The 16387-nt window shown below is 46.9% G+C and overlaps 1 protein-coding gene across 1 annotated transcript in view; it reads left to right on the top strand.

Annotated features, from left to right (window-relative positions):
• FAM20A (FAM20A golgi associated secretory pathway pseudokinase) overlaps positions 1–1599 on the top strand; it is a 373784-nt gene extending 372185 nt beyond the window's left edge. The window contains exon 11 of the mRNA XM_078654289.1: positions 833–1599. Within this exon, the coding sequence (XP_078510415.1) occupies positions 833–1091 (259 nt within the window). The 3' untranslated portion in view covers positions 1092–1599. The remainder of the gene's footprint in view (positions 1–832) is intronic.
• The last annotated feature ends 14788 nt before the right edge of the window (positions 1600–16387 follow it).

Here is a 16387-nt window from a genome sequence, read left to right on the forward strand (position 1 = left end):
AGGCAGATTTTCATTGCCCGTCTGCAATCGCGGTCATGGTCTTTATGTTGTAGGATCGAAGATGGAAATTACAAAGGTAGCTTCCAATGAAGAACTCTCACCTTCTCCCCAGAAGTCCTCTTGTACCACAGAGAGGCCTATAAAGTGCAACAGTTATTAGCGAAGTTGTGCAGATATTCTGAATTTGCCTCTTATGTCTACAAGCAATACACAATGGATAACCCACTGTCACAACACAAAGAGTTAATCTTCAGGAAATGGGACAACTAGTACAACAAGCCACAATATGAATTTAAGATAACTTGCGCAGTCTTTTATTTCTGTCAGTTTTCCAAGGCTCCCCCTAAACACAAGGTTGCTCATGATATTAACGTCTATACAAATCCTGCCTGAAGCCACTTTATGGGGCAAGTGGCACAGTCCCATGTCTCATGGGATTCAAGACACCATTCTGGCTATTGATATCTCCAAATGGCAGGGCAATCTTGATCAACCGCTTTCCATAAGCATCTATCCATCCAACCCTTTTTTGTCCAATAGGAAACTGCAGGCGGCAGAGCTTTTGTACCGAAGTACGATAGGATCAAAAGAGAGTGTTTCCCTGTAAGAGACCATACACTTTTGGGCAAAACTGCTGTTATGTTGACTTCCATGTGCACTTTGGCACCTATTACTTTCTTTTATACAGTGAGTCAAAGAGAATATATATTCATTGTCAACACCTTGATATTATGGAAGGCATAGGTCCAAATATTTGCTAGTTGATGGCATGCATTAGGATTCAGTGTTTAAGATTTTTCAATACCATTATAACTCCACATTCTTTTTTTAGGATAAAGAAGGCAACGTGGCAGCGCCTGCAACTCCTGTCCTTGCCAGACTACCAGCTGAGTGACATCATGAGGGAATCGCTGCTCGAGGACCAGTTGGCCCCTGTTCTCACTGAACCTCATCTCCTGGCTTTGGACAGGCGGCTGCATAAGACACTTCAGATAGTAGAGGAGTGTGTTCAGATACACGGAGAAGAGGCTGTGCTTGTCAGTGAACTTTTGGAGGAACCCACCGCATCCACATTCAACAGAGACACGTGACAGCTGTGGTGGGCGAAGGGACGCTAGAGCTATGGTGAATTTGGTGGAGGTCTGATGTAATAGGCTTAGCATAGAATTACTACATTCCTGAAACATAAATCTCAAGATCCTAAGCGCTGTGCTTCGCACTCAAGCACATCAGTACAACAGGATTATTTACTATTTGGATAACTGGGCCTGCTACTCAGCACAGCAAAGTAAAGGACAACCTTCACCTAAAGCCCTATTGGAGCTCTCTCTTTTAAAGACGCCATTTTGTAAGATACTTGAACCAAATATCAGACGGCAAGTAAGGGAGAAAGAAGGAAACATTTTTCAATCCAGTTCATCACTGCCTTAGATATCTTTCAGAGTGGAACCTCTTTTAGTGGGAGTCTAAGGCTAACCATTCCCCTTGAGAAGTGCTCAGGCTTGTCAGTGCAGGACACTGCCCTTTAGAGTAAAGTTCTGTCCTGTACCCAGCAGATTGTTGATCTCTTACTAATGAAATTAAAGACATATGAAACCAGCTTTCGTTTAATTGTAGTCTTACATTTTTTTCATTTACAGAGTGTTATATATAGCACATACAAAGCCCAGGATTTACAGCATGCTTTACATTGAACAAAGTATTGTGTTGAACTGCAAAAATGTAAGCAACAACGTGAACACTGAAGAGTCCAGTTTCAAATACAAAACAAGGATTACTAGATTAAAAATAATTTACATGTATGATAAAGGTTGCATCAAACAGCGAGAACATCATATACATTATTGATAAAACAAGGAGGAGTGGGCAGTTAGAGGCAGGAGTAGAATAAGTGAAAATTTAGCAGGAATGGTTAAGCTCTTCCTTGAAAGCAGACAAGGACGTAATAGGAATAAAGGAATTCCAGGCTTTAAGTCCACATTCAGAGAACGACTGCTCCAAGGTATTTTTTTTATGGAAAGAGGGATATCAACTAAGAGAGTAACAGACCAGCATCTCTGGGCAAAACCCCCTGAGATCCGCAATGTCTTTGCTAGATAATGTGAGCAATGAGATTCTAAGAGTGTCTGTCCTAAGAACATAAGTTTAAGTGAAGCTCTGCCCTCACCTCAAGAAGTGAGTACAGGAGTGATCTACTCAAAACGGGTCAATCTTCAACAGGCAATCAGCTGCTGCATGCAGGGGAGCTTTTGTTGAAATGCCAATGAGGCAGCCATTGGTGTGCTCTAATTCCAAGAGTAACAGATTTTAAGGTTCTGTTCAGATCGACAAGTGTTGGCCCAAGAGGTAAGAATGAGTTGATGGTTTGTATTTTAGGCCATGTTATTAATGTGTTTCTACAAATGTAGTATAAAGTTCAGCAATTTGGAACTTTGAACGATGTGGCGGATCAATCTAATATGTCAACTATAGCCCCTAAACATTTCTTTTATATTGGTCTAACAGCTTTTTTATGTCTAGCAGCAAATGCTTCGGATGCAGAAACAGGTAGCATATCGTGAAACTTCCAAAGTTGGGAGGCACAAAATAACAGAGGCATACTACGGGATTCAAGCTGTACCTGCTAGACCACAATTCCCTCCCTAGTCCTACCAGGTTCTCAAAACCATCAGTATGTTAGCCATATCCAAGACTTCACCATAGCAGTTTCCCATTTACTGAACCATTGCAGGTCACTTTCCAGTCCCGGCCTTAAGGTACACTGGAGTCTGTTGAAACAAATCAAACCAATGTTGGTATTAACGCTGTAGTCAATACTTTGCCTGAAGAAACTTGCCACATGAGCTATTTTTACACAATACCTTCAAGTTGCAAGGAGGGTAAAGGCCTCCTGTGTTCTGATTCTCTCCTCTTTACTGACTAGCCACATAGAAGAAGAAGAATCAACTTGTCAAGGTTTGAAAAATCTCTCGATTGGAGGAGTATTGGCTTTCCTGTTGTCCACCCGGTTTGATCCCTTGTGCGCTTGGCTTGCCTACACATACTACTTATACACACTCTAGAGCTAGAATGAGGCCTCATGAGATAAAAGCCAAATAAAGCAGAAGTGTTACCTCAAGGGCCAGAATGGCAGAGACCACGTCCAGCTATGCCTGAATGAAGATTGGCATCCCTTGGTCTCTGCATAGTGTCAAGGAGAGGCCTTAGAGGAGGCCAGTAGACTCCGGGTATGAATGAAACGGTCTAACTCTGTAGGTAAATTAAACTGGAGCTGCACTTGTGCCAATTTCGATTATCGTTAGCGCTTGCTTGGAGCCAGTTGCACGCATAAAACCTCCCAAATTACAAAATAAATCTACTTAGATAATGCCAGTTAACTGCTACAAACTTGAATCAAGGTAACTTCACTGTGAAAATTCGCAGCATCTTTCCTCCTTGTTTGTTCTGCACATTCGAACTTTTAGAAGGACAATTAAATTGAGGTTTCTCTGGCAGCACCTTGAATTATGTACATTTATAATACTAAAACATTATTGTATTCAGAAGCAAATAATCAGAGTCTCAAAGCGTTGTACAAACAAATTGGTATTGTTACTGTAGCTCTGCTTGGGATTATTTTGTATATTCACTTAAGACTGACAAGCAAACATTCTTATGCTTGATGCCCAATGGTGCCCAGAAACCTATCTGCACAGACTGGGTCTAGGGTCATCCCTTTGCTCGTGATTGGATGGTTTTCTTGTCTCTCTCATTTGTATTCTCCATATGTGATGGCTTTCCTTCCTAAACTTGTTCCACTCCTGGAGCAGTCCTTCTTTACCAGTTTCTGTTTGTTTGACTTATTTTCCTCCAGTACTGAATGGCAGGGAGTTCTTTATTACATTTTGTTTGAAGTACGCAGCCCGCAGTGGGAGTGCATTGCTTTCCTTGCTCTCAGACGTGTCTGTAATTTTTAATTATTAACTTAGTTTTACTTTAATGAGAGCCCAGACACTGCGCAGTGCTACCAGGCCTTAGATCCCTATTATTTCATCTTCCTCCATTCCTCCCAACCGCTTCTTTATGTTTTTTAATTTATTTTTACGTGGATATGGCAACTGAATCTTCCCCCTCCTCCTCCAGGATAAAAAATAAAAATGTTCTGATGGCCAGACAACTGCACACTGCTAATGAACCGTTCCCTTTTCCTCCAGGGTCGGACTGGGCAGAAAATAGCCACATGCACCAAAATAAAACTGTCCCGTATTAGAGAATCAGATGGCTAAATAATCAAGCATTGGTAAAATGCACTAGGTTTCACCTATGGGAATAATAATAAGAGGTGTGGAAGCAGTGTATGAGTGCAGGGAAAAAGGTGTGAGTGCTCTCTGTGCAGGATGGAGTGGTGAATGAATGAAGGTTGATAAGTGTTTGAGTGAAGGGTAAAAGTGCCTGAATGCATGGTGATTCATGTGTGTTCATTGCAGAATAAGAATTGTGTGAGTGTACAGGGTGAGAGATGTTATCCCGTACAAGATTAAAGGTGTGCAATGAAAAGCGAGGGTGGGATGCAAAGACCTTTTCAATAGATTTCACAAGCACACCTGCTGTGCAGGCGGAACTTAAAAACAGTATTAGACACACACAGAGAATTAAGGTTACAGTCACCAAAGTGAATAGTCTCACTAGCGGAAATTTAGAGCACATGAATCCAATGTGCAGGGGACGAATCACAATTTATTTCCATCAACTTTGCCCATTGGAGCCATATGAACTAAACATCAGGGGCCGTATTACAGAAAGTGCCCTGGGGGTGCAACGGGCATTTGCTCCCGCTATACGCTCCCCCGTGGCCCTTTGGCATTACAGAGGGGGCCGCAGATGCTCGTGCGTCCCCTTCTGTAATACTGAAAACGCTGGCGCACATACAGTGTCAGCACTTTTTCAAGAGCGTATCCCTCATTTGCATGGGGGCCCGCCCCCTGTAAATGAGGGAATCCCTTTGCATCTGTCAGTGTACCCCATGAATGCAGCTCTCTGGCTCGAGGGAAAGGGGGTCCCACGAACCCCTGTTTACACCCAGTTTTAAGGTGCACCGGGCACAAACAGGGAAAGTGCGCCCTTTACATAATGGGGCCTGTTAAAGCCAAAGTTGAGAAGCATCTGATAACTTGAAGAAACAAGATTAAATCTTCCTTAAAAGAAAAGCAGAGCCCCCAACTAGGTACGGTGCAATTGCACGCACTTAAAGAATAAGGGCATGGTAAACACTTACACTTCAAATATAAACAAAGACGGGTAATGTTAGTTGCGAGCAAACAATGGAGGAAATCCACATCGGGTTAGCATAGGACAAACAAATCCTTGTGCACGGTCACCTGAATGCAAATATTGTGTATTAATTGCATTGCTTTTAGTAACAGCTCTTAATCAGGCCCTAAATTGAGTGTTCTGCAAGGCTCCCATGTTGCATGCAAATCAAAGCTACAGAAAAACGTGGACCAGATCAAAAATAGGCAGCTTGCCCATTAGGCCACGCCCATTTCCCCTCAATTTATGTTTGAAAGTCATACACCAGTGAGGTGATTGTGTGTGATCACGTATAGTGAGTAAATTCTCTCTTTCTCTCTTGAAATGGCTTTGTAAAGTGAAAGAACAGTAGCAAAAAAGAAAGTTGATTCAGAGTCTTGCTTGGGACTACTTGCATTGCTTTGTTTTAAAACTGGATTTAAGGACATATTTCAGCGTCTTCACAGTAGTGGTGCTTGAACAATTCGCAGAGTGGGGGTTCTCACATCAATGTTACATTACTGAAGTCGTATGGATTGTGAAAAATCTCAGCTTCACAAGAAGTGTAGCAAATCTATTCAGCAGGAGCGTGGTAAGGGTATAATATGTATTTGGTAGTGCATTTTGAAGCACGTCAGCAATACATTAATAAAGCATTGTGTGGTAGCGCAGTATAATTTACAGACAGCAGATTTGTTGTTGAAATGGATGCAACATTTAAAAGACAGTTATAGTTTTATTAATAAAAATATATAGCACACAAATGATAACGTGGAAATCTGGTTTCAGTGAATATGTATAACTTGCCCTTCACCAAGTAAGTGTCTTCATTTGTTTGGAGCCCATTAAAATATTTGTTTCCATCACTCTTCAGAGTTACACATAATGTGCTTTAATTTTGCTTTACGTACTGCTGATAAATACTAAACTATATATGAAGTTAATTTACAGAAATTTACATTTTGCTGTGTTAAAGGGGTAAATTGGGGAGCATTTCTAAGCTTAAATGTTATTTCCTATGCTGTTGAATCAAAGCTCAATATGTTCAGAACCATTTATTTCAATCATATGTGGTTAATTAAAACCTTTACACGCACAGAAAGAAACATTACTGTGTACAAAGCATTAAGATAAAATGCACAATACTTTTTAAGTAGTTAATTTATAATAGGAAAAATAAAGTGCTGCGGTTATTCCTGTTTCAACGCAGTTGAAATCTGTTAAATAATGTACTAAAGTCGTTAAACGCACATGAAACCTGAAGGGCTTTACTTATATCAGCAATATATGGAATTAACATGGTCCATTATTCTAGATTGTCTTCTTTTATCCAATATGGATGTTATTCCCTGGTTCAGTTATCTTAAAAATAAATTTCAGGAATTGGATTTAGCTGATCTTTATCCTAATCCTGCTAACTTGCCTAAGCAAGCAAAATCTATTATTAAAACAGCTAATGGAAGTAGAGTGAGTGCAAAACATTAACAGTTGCTAAATCTGCAGAGTTCTTTATCTTAATTTATTTACAAATCCAGAACATATATTTTATCTGACTAGGTTCCATATGGCTGAGATACCCGCCACCCCCTCTCGACACAATCCCCAAGGATGGGAAACCGAAACGGTTCTGGACTTTTGGAAGGCGGGAGGGAGTGACCCTCCCGGCCGTATTTATTAAAATATGAAACAAAATCAAAACATTAAAATAACAGTTTCATATTATGTACAATTTCATTTCCACATTACGATGTTTGGCTAACCTTAACAGATCTCTAATACAAAGATTCTCCTAGCCGATCCAACATCCTACAAAACATTTGACTTGAAATTGTACATCCTAACGTTAAGGGCCAACGGCAAGGTCGTAACAGGTGTCAGATCCCTAAACCATAAATACCACCCTCACTTGTGAGAGGACCAACCGCACAGAGGCGTACCTCAAGTGCATCTACCAATTTCCCTTGGACTTGACGGGGGCCCCAATGAACTCGACGCCATTTAACGGTCGTCCGAGGACTCGTGTGAGGTGTCTAAGAGGTAGCGTAAACCCCCTCCCAAACCCCACACAACTTACCCATCTGCCGTCGCAGATGTCCTGGCCCCGGGAAATTCCCCAGGAGGGCCCGTAGCCCCTCCTATCCAGGAAGGGGCCTTGACCACCTTTCCTTTCCTTCCGGCGGCCTATCCTTAGACGGGACCGCCTCCCCGTTGAGGGGCCAATGGCCACCTCCCCCGAGCGCTCCCATCCGTAATGGGTGACGCCCCCCCATAGGGATCTTCCAATTACTGCTCACCGATCATGACCTTACCGCCTGACAATAAATACGACAAATCTACCTAAATTACTAAAATCACGAAAGAATTATAGCCTATTAAAAGCATGATTACTGATCAACACCACTGCAAAATCCTTTATTTGCACAACATACTGAAAGTGACCATCTTTATTGCATACTCAAAAATTATCACGATAATCCTCACAACCTGTAAGAAAATAGGGTTACCACATCAAAACTTTATTTCAAAACAACTAGCTGTCCTCAGGGGCTGGTGGGTGGGTCAAAATTGGCTCTTCGTTCCGTCCTGAGCTCACGTGCAGTGGGGAGGTGCAGCTTCAGAGCACAGGAACAAGAGGATGTTTCTTGGCTTGTTGCTTCTTTTATCCGTCTTCGGGGCGGGCGTCAACCCGCCCCCGCCCGCCACCGAGGGCGTGGCCGAGTGCGTCAGTGTCTAGGACAACCCACTCCAGGGCGGGAAAAGGCGCGCCCCGGCTACGCCGCTTCGGGCATACCAGCCGAGACTCGCCTCCCGCCCAAGATGGCTTCCCGGGGGGATCGTGGTACTCCACCATACGTTCGGGGGGACCGAATGGTCGCCCCTTTCCATATGGCTGAGATACCCGCCACCCCCTCTCGACACAATCCCCAAGGATGGGAAACCGAAACGGTTCTGGACTTTTGGAAGGCGGGAGGGAGTGACCCTCCCGGCCGTATTTATTAAAATATGAAACAAAATCAAAACATTAAAATAACAGTTTCATATTATGTACAATTTCATTTCCACATTACGATGTTTGGCTAACCTTAACAGATCTCTAATACAAAGATTCTCCTAGCCGATCCAACATCCTACAAAACATTTGACTTGAAATTGTACATCCTAACGTTAAGGGCCAACGGCAAGGTCGTAACCGGTGTCAGATCCCTAAACCATAAATACCACCCTCACTTGTGAGAGGACCAACCGCACAGAGGCGTACCTCAAGTGCATCTACCAATTTCCCTTGGACTTGACGGGGGCCCCAATGAACTCGACGCCATTTAACGGTCGTCCGAGGACTCGTGTGAGGTGTCTAAGAGGTAGCGTAAACCCCCTCCCGAACCCCACACAACTTACCCATCTGCCGTCGCAGATGTCCTGGCCCCGGGAAATTCCCCAGGAGGGCCCGTAGCCCCTCCTATCCAGGAAGGGGCCTTGACCACCTTTCCTTTCCTTCCGGCGGCCTATCCTTAGACGGGACCGCCTCCCCGTTGAGGGGCCAATGGCCACCTCCCCCGAGCGCTCCCATCCGTAATGGGTGACGCCCCCCCATAGGGATCTTCCAATTACTGCTCACCGATCATGACCTTACCGCCACAGGCCGGATAGTTGACCGGCTATCCGGACCCCCCACAACAACTCCTGCCTAAAGGTCATGTTATAAACTCTTTAACCAGGCTAAGAGGTCTCCTATGAGTAACTCATTCCCCACCCGGGACAAATGAACACCGTCCCCCAAATACATACTGTCCCCCCTGATACAACCATGCGAGACAGAATGCAGAGAACTTGAACGAAACAATCTACTCACTTTGTTATTTATTTTCCTTACTGAATGATTCAGAGCAGAAACAGAAATAGCCCCCCGCCACACTTTTCGTGGGATCATGTGGGACCATGCAATTGTGCACCCTGGAACTCTCCTTGCCAACCAACTTACTGTGGAAAGCATTGCCTCAAGAAGAAGTCGTCTACCAGTGGCCACCAAATCGTTGCCCCCAAGATGGACTATGATTATAGACGGCGGTGACCTTGTCCGCCCTAACAAACCCTCGAAAAAGGATTGAAACTGGTCAATACAGAGCCCGCCCTTTCCGTAGAAGGACACACTGTACCCGTATTCCCCAGCCACGTGAATCATGTCACCTGCTTTGAATACGTCCGCGGCACGCCTCACGTATGAGTGGCCCACGACCCACACCTCCTTTTTTCCAGCCGGTGATGTCTGACCGCTGGTCCCCATGTGTCGGGTCGACTGCACAGTCCGCCCCGCCTCGTAGGCTTGCGCAACTGAAAACCAAACAAAACAAGAAGCGTGAGTACATCATTACAGCTTCATAACATGTGCAAGCGCACATACCTTTTATAACAGTTCGAGGACCAACGCCCTACACGTTTTACTTCTTCTACACTCAGACCCCTGGCTGTAGCCTCTGTAGCAGCCCCTATCCGAAAAGAATGGGTCCCAAACTCGCCGGGGTTCAAGCCCGCGGCCGAAATCGACATCGCAAGCACCCGCTGGAACTGAAACCTTGTCAGTGGGGTGGTGTCAGCGTGTCACAAAAAGGTCCCCCCCCATGATGCCACTCTCTGCGCTAAATATTCCTCTACGCAAACCACAGGGCACATGGGGGACCCGGGAATCCTCTGTATGATTATGCAGTCCCCAAACGCACCCTGATCGGTTTTGGACCTGACAAACGAGACAGTCATTGTCTCCCCCTTGACCTGAACGTGCTCTTGGCACAATCCCCCCATCGTATCCCGCTTGTTCCTCGCCACTAGTTCGCTTACCCGCATAGCCCCATGGAATGCTAGCGCAAAAGCGGCTCGGAATAACACTGTCTCATACTGTGATGAACACGTTGCCGGGAGTACGGAAAATAACAGGGCCAACCTATCCAGACCTATCGGGCGCCTCTCATCTGCTTTGCGACCCTCCAGGCGTTGCCACCCCCGTAGCGCTTTCTGGACTACGAAAGACGCTGTCGGGTCCTGGATCCCATGAGCCCTTGCCATAAAGGAAATGGCGGCCCGATGCCTCTGGGCCGTAGCTACTGATTTGCCTGCCTGATGTAAAGACAGCAAAAATTTAACGACAAGCTCCTCCTGGCCCCAAAGCTCCCCCCTAGCAGAACCCAAAAAGGACCAGTAGGAACGGAACGCCCCTTCGTATGCCTTCCTTGTCCTGGGCGCTAAACTCTCTCCCACGAGGTTTTGTAGTTCGGGGCACCGAGAGACCAGAGAGCTTCGGGAAAGGGTGCTGCCACCGGGTCCGCTGCGGGTAGAAAACCCCAGAAGGCCTGCATACGGAAACGAGAAAGCGCATCAGCCGCTTGGTTCAATACCCCCGGGACATGTCTTGCCCTAAAGAGCACATTCAACTGCATGCACAATAACACAATTTCTCTAAGCAGTCTCAGCATCCATTTGCAACGTGCTGCCTGATTATTGATACACTCTACCACGGTCATGTTGTCAGACCAAAACACCACAGACTGATCCCGGAACCCCTCAGGCCAAGTTTTCAGGGCCACCAAAATAGGGAAAAGTTCGAGAAAAGCAATGTTCCTCGTCAATCCGCACTCATGCCACCATGACGGCCATTTTTGAGCCGTCCATTGTGTGCCGAATATGGCGCCAAAACCTATACTCCCCGCCGAATCTGTCCACAGCCCCAGCTCCTCAGAGGACACCGCCGGTTTTATCCAGACTATTCGACCATTGAAATCCGCAAGAAATGCCAACCAAATGCGCATGTCCTGGCGAACCTCTGCCGAGAGCCTTGTGCGGTGATGACCCTCCTTCAGGCCGACCATGGCTTGTGCAATCGAGCGGGAAAAGGGGCGGGCCATCGGCATTACTCTCAGGGCAAAATTCAACTGGCCCACCACTTGTTGTAATTGATGCAGTTTTACTTTAGTCTCACTGATACATGTTTCAAGGGATGCCCTGAATTTCAAAACCTTTTCTCTTGGTAGTCGAAAACAACCCTCTACCGAGTCGAGCTCGATCCCCAGAAACTCGAGGGAAGTCGAGGGACCCACGGTCTTACCTGGCGCCAATGGCACACCAAATTGGTTCATCAAGACACAAAATTCATTTAAAGCCTGTCCACATTCTGGATCCCCGGCTGCCCCCAAGAACAAAAAATCATCGAGATAATGCATAACATGTTGAAAACCCGTCTTCTTTGTGAAGACCCATTGCAAAAAACAACTGAACATTTCAAAATAGGCACAAGATATAGAACATCCCATTGGCATACATCTGTCCATGTAATAGCGACCCTGAAAACTAAAACCGAGGAGACGCTGATCGTCTGGATGTACCGGGAGCAACCGGAAAGCTGACTCGATATCTGATTTTGCCATCAGCGCCCCGGGCCCCAGGCGATGCAACATGGCGACGGCCTCATCGAAAGATGCGTACCGCACCGAACACACCTCCGGGTCTATCGCATCATTCACGGAAAGACCACGTGGGGCTGACAAGTTATGTATCAGCCGAAACTCACCCGGGTCCTTCTTGGGGACCACCCCTAGAGGGGAACAAACAAAATTATCCACCGGTGGCAAGTCAAATGGACCGGCGACACGACCTCGAGTCACCTCCTTCCCAATCTTTGCCTGTACCACAGCTGAATGCTGTAAGACCGATAGTTGATTCGTACAGTTAGCTACACCCTGAAAATCCCCCACTGGGATGCGGAAACCATATGAAAACCCGTTCCGCAACACCCCAGCGGAAGCATGATCCGGGTATTCACTGAGCCAAGGAATCATTGCCATGGTATCAATCGGAGTAGGTAAAGTCGCCCCTCGGACTATTTCAGACCTGTTTGGCGCTTCCCCTACCACCGTTATCACCCGTTTTGGCTCTGCACATGGACTCAGGATGGGATGGCTGCCCACACCCCCCACATTCATGTCTGAACTTGCATGACCCCTGGGGCCTCGTACATTTACCTCTGTTAAAATTCCAACAGATCCCCCTTTTACCTGCGTTGCCACTCGTCTTCGAGTGGTACTCGCTACCTGCACCCGTCCGAAAGGATGCCCCAGAGTATTGGCGGGAAGATTCACCCCCGCTACTCCCTGACAATGGTACTTTTAACATTCCAGTACTCTCCATTTTTTGCCATGACACGGAGTCGTAACAATCCCAAGTCAAAACTGGGTCATGTTCCTTAGCTTTTCTAAAAATATTGTCATAGCAGAACCACTGATTGCCCCTTAACATGCTCCATCTCGTAATGGTCGGTAAGCAAAGAAAAAATATTAACATACTTATTCGCCCAAATCTTTTCCTTAATTTCCAGTGGAACATGCTGAGCCACCTTCTCCCTTCGTGAAGGCACGGACCCTTCCCCCGCGATCGGCAATGGCCGCTTACCTGGACCAGAAGCTGCGTTTGCCGCCGAAACTGGGCCCGTTGCATTTTCCGCCGCCGTAACTGGCGGGGTAACAGAAGCTGGTGTCTTCGCAGCCTCCCTAGATTCCCGCAGTTGTCTCATTACTGCCTGGGCGTCGTCAGCCGTGGTGCCCTCGTTATCTTTACCCAACCACGCTGCCAATTGTGCCGCTAACTCGGGAGGCATATCTTCTCTGGTCACGGGGGTGACCACCACGGGGGTCTGATTCCCCCCCTTCGGCTCCGGGGTTGGATCCTCAAGTGGGGTATCAGGGACCGGAGTTTCACCCCCAAGCGCCCCCTTTCTGGACCTCTTGCCTCTCCCACCGGGGACTACTCCCGGCAAAGGCCGTTTCGGTCCTCCCTCCCCGTTCTTAGCCGCCATCTGCTTCTTCAAATCGGCTACCTCCTTCATGAGCATGCGGAGCATCTGATCGGTACTGACCCGCTTTTCGACTTTCTTAGGCATTCCCAGACGGGATATCTGTAAAACCAAAAGAAAGATTACAACGCTCAAAATTGGCTCTTCGTTCCGTCCTGAGCTCACGTGCAGTGGGGAGGTGCAGCTTCAGAGCACAGGAACAAGAGGATGTTTCTTGGCTTGTTGCTTCTTTTATCCGTCTTCGGGGCGGGCGTCAACCCGCCCCCGCCCGCCACCGAGGGCGTGGCCGAGTGCGTCAGTGTCTAGGACAACCCACTCCAGGGCGGGAAAAGGCGCGCCCCGGCTACGCCGCTTCGGGCATACCAGCCGAGACTCGCCTACCGCCCAAGATGGCTTCCCGGGGGGATCGTGGTACTCCACCATACGTTCGGGGGGACCGAATGGTCGCCCCTTTCCACTTGTCCTCAATTCATTTACAGGTTGCCTTCCTGCAGAGATGCGGATGGGCAAATAATTTTCCCTTGTGCCCATGTAATAACATGACAAAACAAAGCACTATGCACTTTACTTTGTTTTGTTCACTGTATAAAACAGAGAGAGATAGATTTCTGTTACCTTTATTGACGGCTCATCGCCAGTTTCTTATAAAGAAGGTTTTAGGTTTCTTCTTTCTTTGGTTTCTCCTGATATCTGTTACTGTGTCCGCAATTTTATGAAAGGAGCGATCACAATTGGAAAGAGGTATGTATAAGAGGGAAAGTTTGTTTTTAAAGTCATTTTAATATAGCATTTTACAATTGTTTGATTTTTAGAATATTTGAAAGGACAACTGTTTTAACCAAAATGATAATGTAATTGTATATGAATTTTACCAATTTGTAATACTGATGTTTGTGTGATTGTTTTATAATGTCTGTAACGCTTTAATGATTCAAATCTGGAAAAGGGACCTCAGATCTATCAATATAGATGAACTAGCAGCCCACTGAAAATCAGCCCTCTCCTCCCAAACTGATATGTTAGAGGTTTAGGTACTTACTGACTTTTACAACTCTACCATCTCCAAAATCAAGGATGCCATTGCACCCCTCCAACAAAAAAAATGCTTCAACAAAAATATCCAAACCCTGCCTCAACGACAAGTTAACGCCTCAGGAAACAGATGCTGGCTGACTGTCACATTGCTGGAGTGTGTGGCAGGAGCTCTCCGGATTTCCCCAGATTTTTTAAAAAGGTAACACCATTTGTACAGCAATCCCTCGCTCACAAAGAATCTTTTAAACTTGTAAAGCAATCCCTCACTCACAAAGAATCTTTTAAACTTCACCTTGCTTAGGCACCAGCGCTCACCTGTCACTCACCCTCCTTCCCTGGTCCACCACTGACGGCGTCAGATTGTTGTGGAGGGAAGGCGGGCCCGGAAGTGATTACTACTTCCCTAGCTTGCGACGCATGTTAGCAGACTAGTGGTTCTGCCCACCCTGACTATTTAGACCTGCGCTTCACCCGCCGCGGCAGACTCGCCTCAGGAAACAGATGCTGGCTGACTGTCACATCGCTGGAGCGTGTGGCAGGAGCTCTCCGGATTTCCCCTGATTTTTTAAAAAGGTAACACCATTTGTACAGCAATCCCTCGCTCACAAAGAATCTTTTAAACTTGTACAGCAATCCCTCGCTCACAAAGAATCTTTTAAACTTCACCTTGCTTAGGCACCAGCGCTCACCTGTCACTCACCCTCCTTCCCTGGTCCACCACTGACGGCGTCAGATTGTTGTGGAGGGAAGGCGGGCCCGGAAGTGATTTCTACTTCCCTAGCTTGCGGCGTATGTTAACAGACTAGTGGTTCTGCCCTGTTCACCTTAAAACACCAATGCCATTCCGGTCGCGCAGCGGACGCGCTGACAGCGCGCCGAAGGTGCGCCAAAGGTAAGCCCGTCTGCGCCCGTCCGCGCCAGACCGGGCCAAGGGCCAGGAATCCCTGCCCCTTTCGCATCATCAGGACACTGATGAAAGTCCCTGCCCCACAACCTGCTAACGACCCCTCAGGCCAAAGATGCAACGAACTGGCTGAATTTTTCTCTACCAAAATCCAAAAGATCTTAAATACTCTCCCCACTCCAAACCCCCTCCCTGATCTCCCCCCCAATACCCTCATTCACTACCCCCCGCCTGGACTCCTTCTCTCCCCTAACACAGGAGGCACTCCCCACCATCTTAAATTCCATCAAGAGTGGCTCCCCTACTGACCCTGCACCCCTTAATAAACTAAAACTAGTGACACCCACCGTGTCCCCCCTCATTACCAACCTAACAAACTCTTCCCTAGAAAAAGGCATCGTCCCCCCTAACTGGAAACGGGCCACAGTCAGAGCACTACTAAAAAAATCTCACCTTGACCCCTTAGAGCTGGGTAACTACCGACCCATTTCTCTTCTACCTGGAATCAGCAAGGTGGCAGAGAAATTCATCAACCAACAGCTCTCCTCCTTCCTTGAATCGAACGGACTACTATACCCCGCTCAGACAGGATTCCGGACAGGACAGGGCACTGACACCGCCCTGTTAGCAGTGGTTGAAGAAGCAAGAACAATCTTGGATGCAGGGGGATCAGCGGCAGTGATTCTCCTGGACCCCAGTGCTGCCTTCGACACGGTGGACCATGCCATCCTCGTCCACCGTCTTAGCAGAACTGGAGTCAACGGTCTCGCCCTGTCCTGGCTCAAATCCTTCTTAGAACACAGAACCTTTGAGGTCGCCGAAGGAAACATACAATCCAGAGCTGCTCCTCTCCAATGTAGGGTCCCCCAGGGCTCGTCCCTGAGCCCCACACTTTTTAACATAGACATGTCCCCTCTGGAGGAAATTGTAGCTCCCTTTGGCATAAACTTAATTATTTATGCCAACGACACCCAACTCGTGGCCTCCCTAAACCAGACGGCCCATTGCCAGGAAAACTTATCCTCGTGCCTCAAAAACATCTCTAAGTGGATGGGCGAATCTCTCCTTAAACTTACCGGGGAGAAGTAAGAGATCCTATTGCTAGGCAATCAATCCAAACTCCCCGCCAACCTCCTGTGGCCATCTTGCATGGGACCAACCCCACCCCAAAAAAAGAAATAAAGAGCCTAGGTGTCTGGCTCGACCAAGACCTTAACTTCCAAACACAAGCAAGGAAAACGGCTGGAACCTGCTTTGGCCTCTTACGCACAGCACGCGAAATCCTTCCCCTTCTACCCCCTCACTCCAGGAAACTCCTCATCCAGGGCCTTATCATGTCTAGACTT

This window comes from Lissotriton helveticus, chromosome 7 (assembly GCF_964261635.1).
Source record: "Lissotriton helveticus chromosome 7, aLisHel1.1, whole genome shotgun sequence".
Taxonomy (NCBI): Eukaryota; Metazoa; Chordata; class Amphibia; order Caudata; family Salamandridae; genus Lissotriton; species Lissotriton helveticus.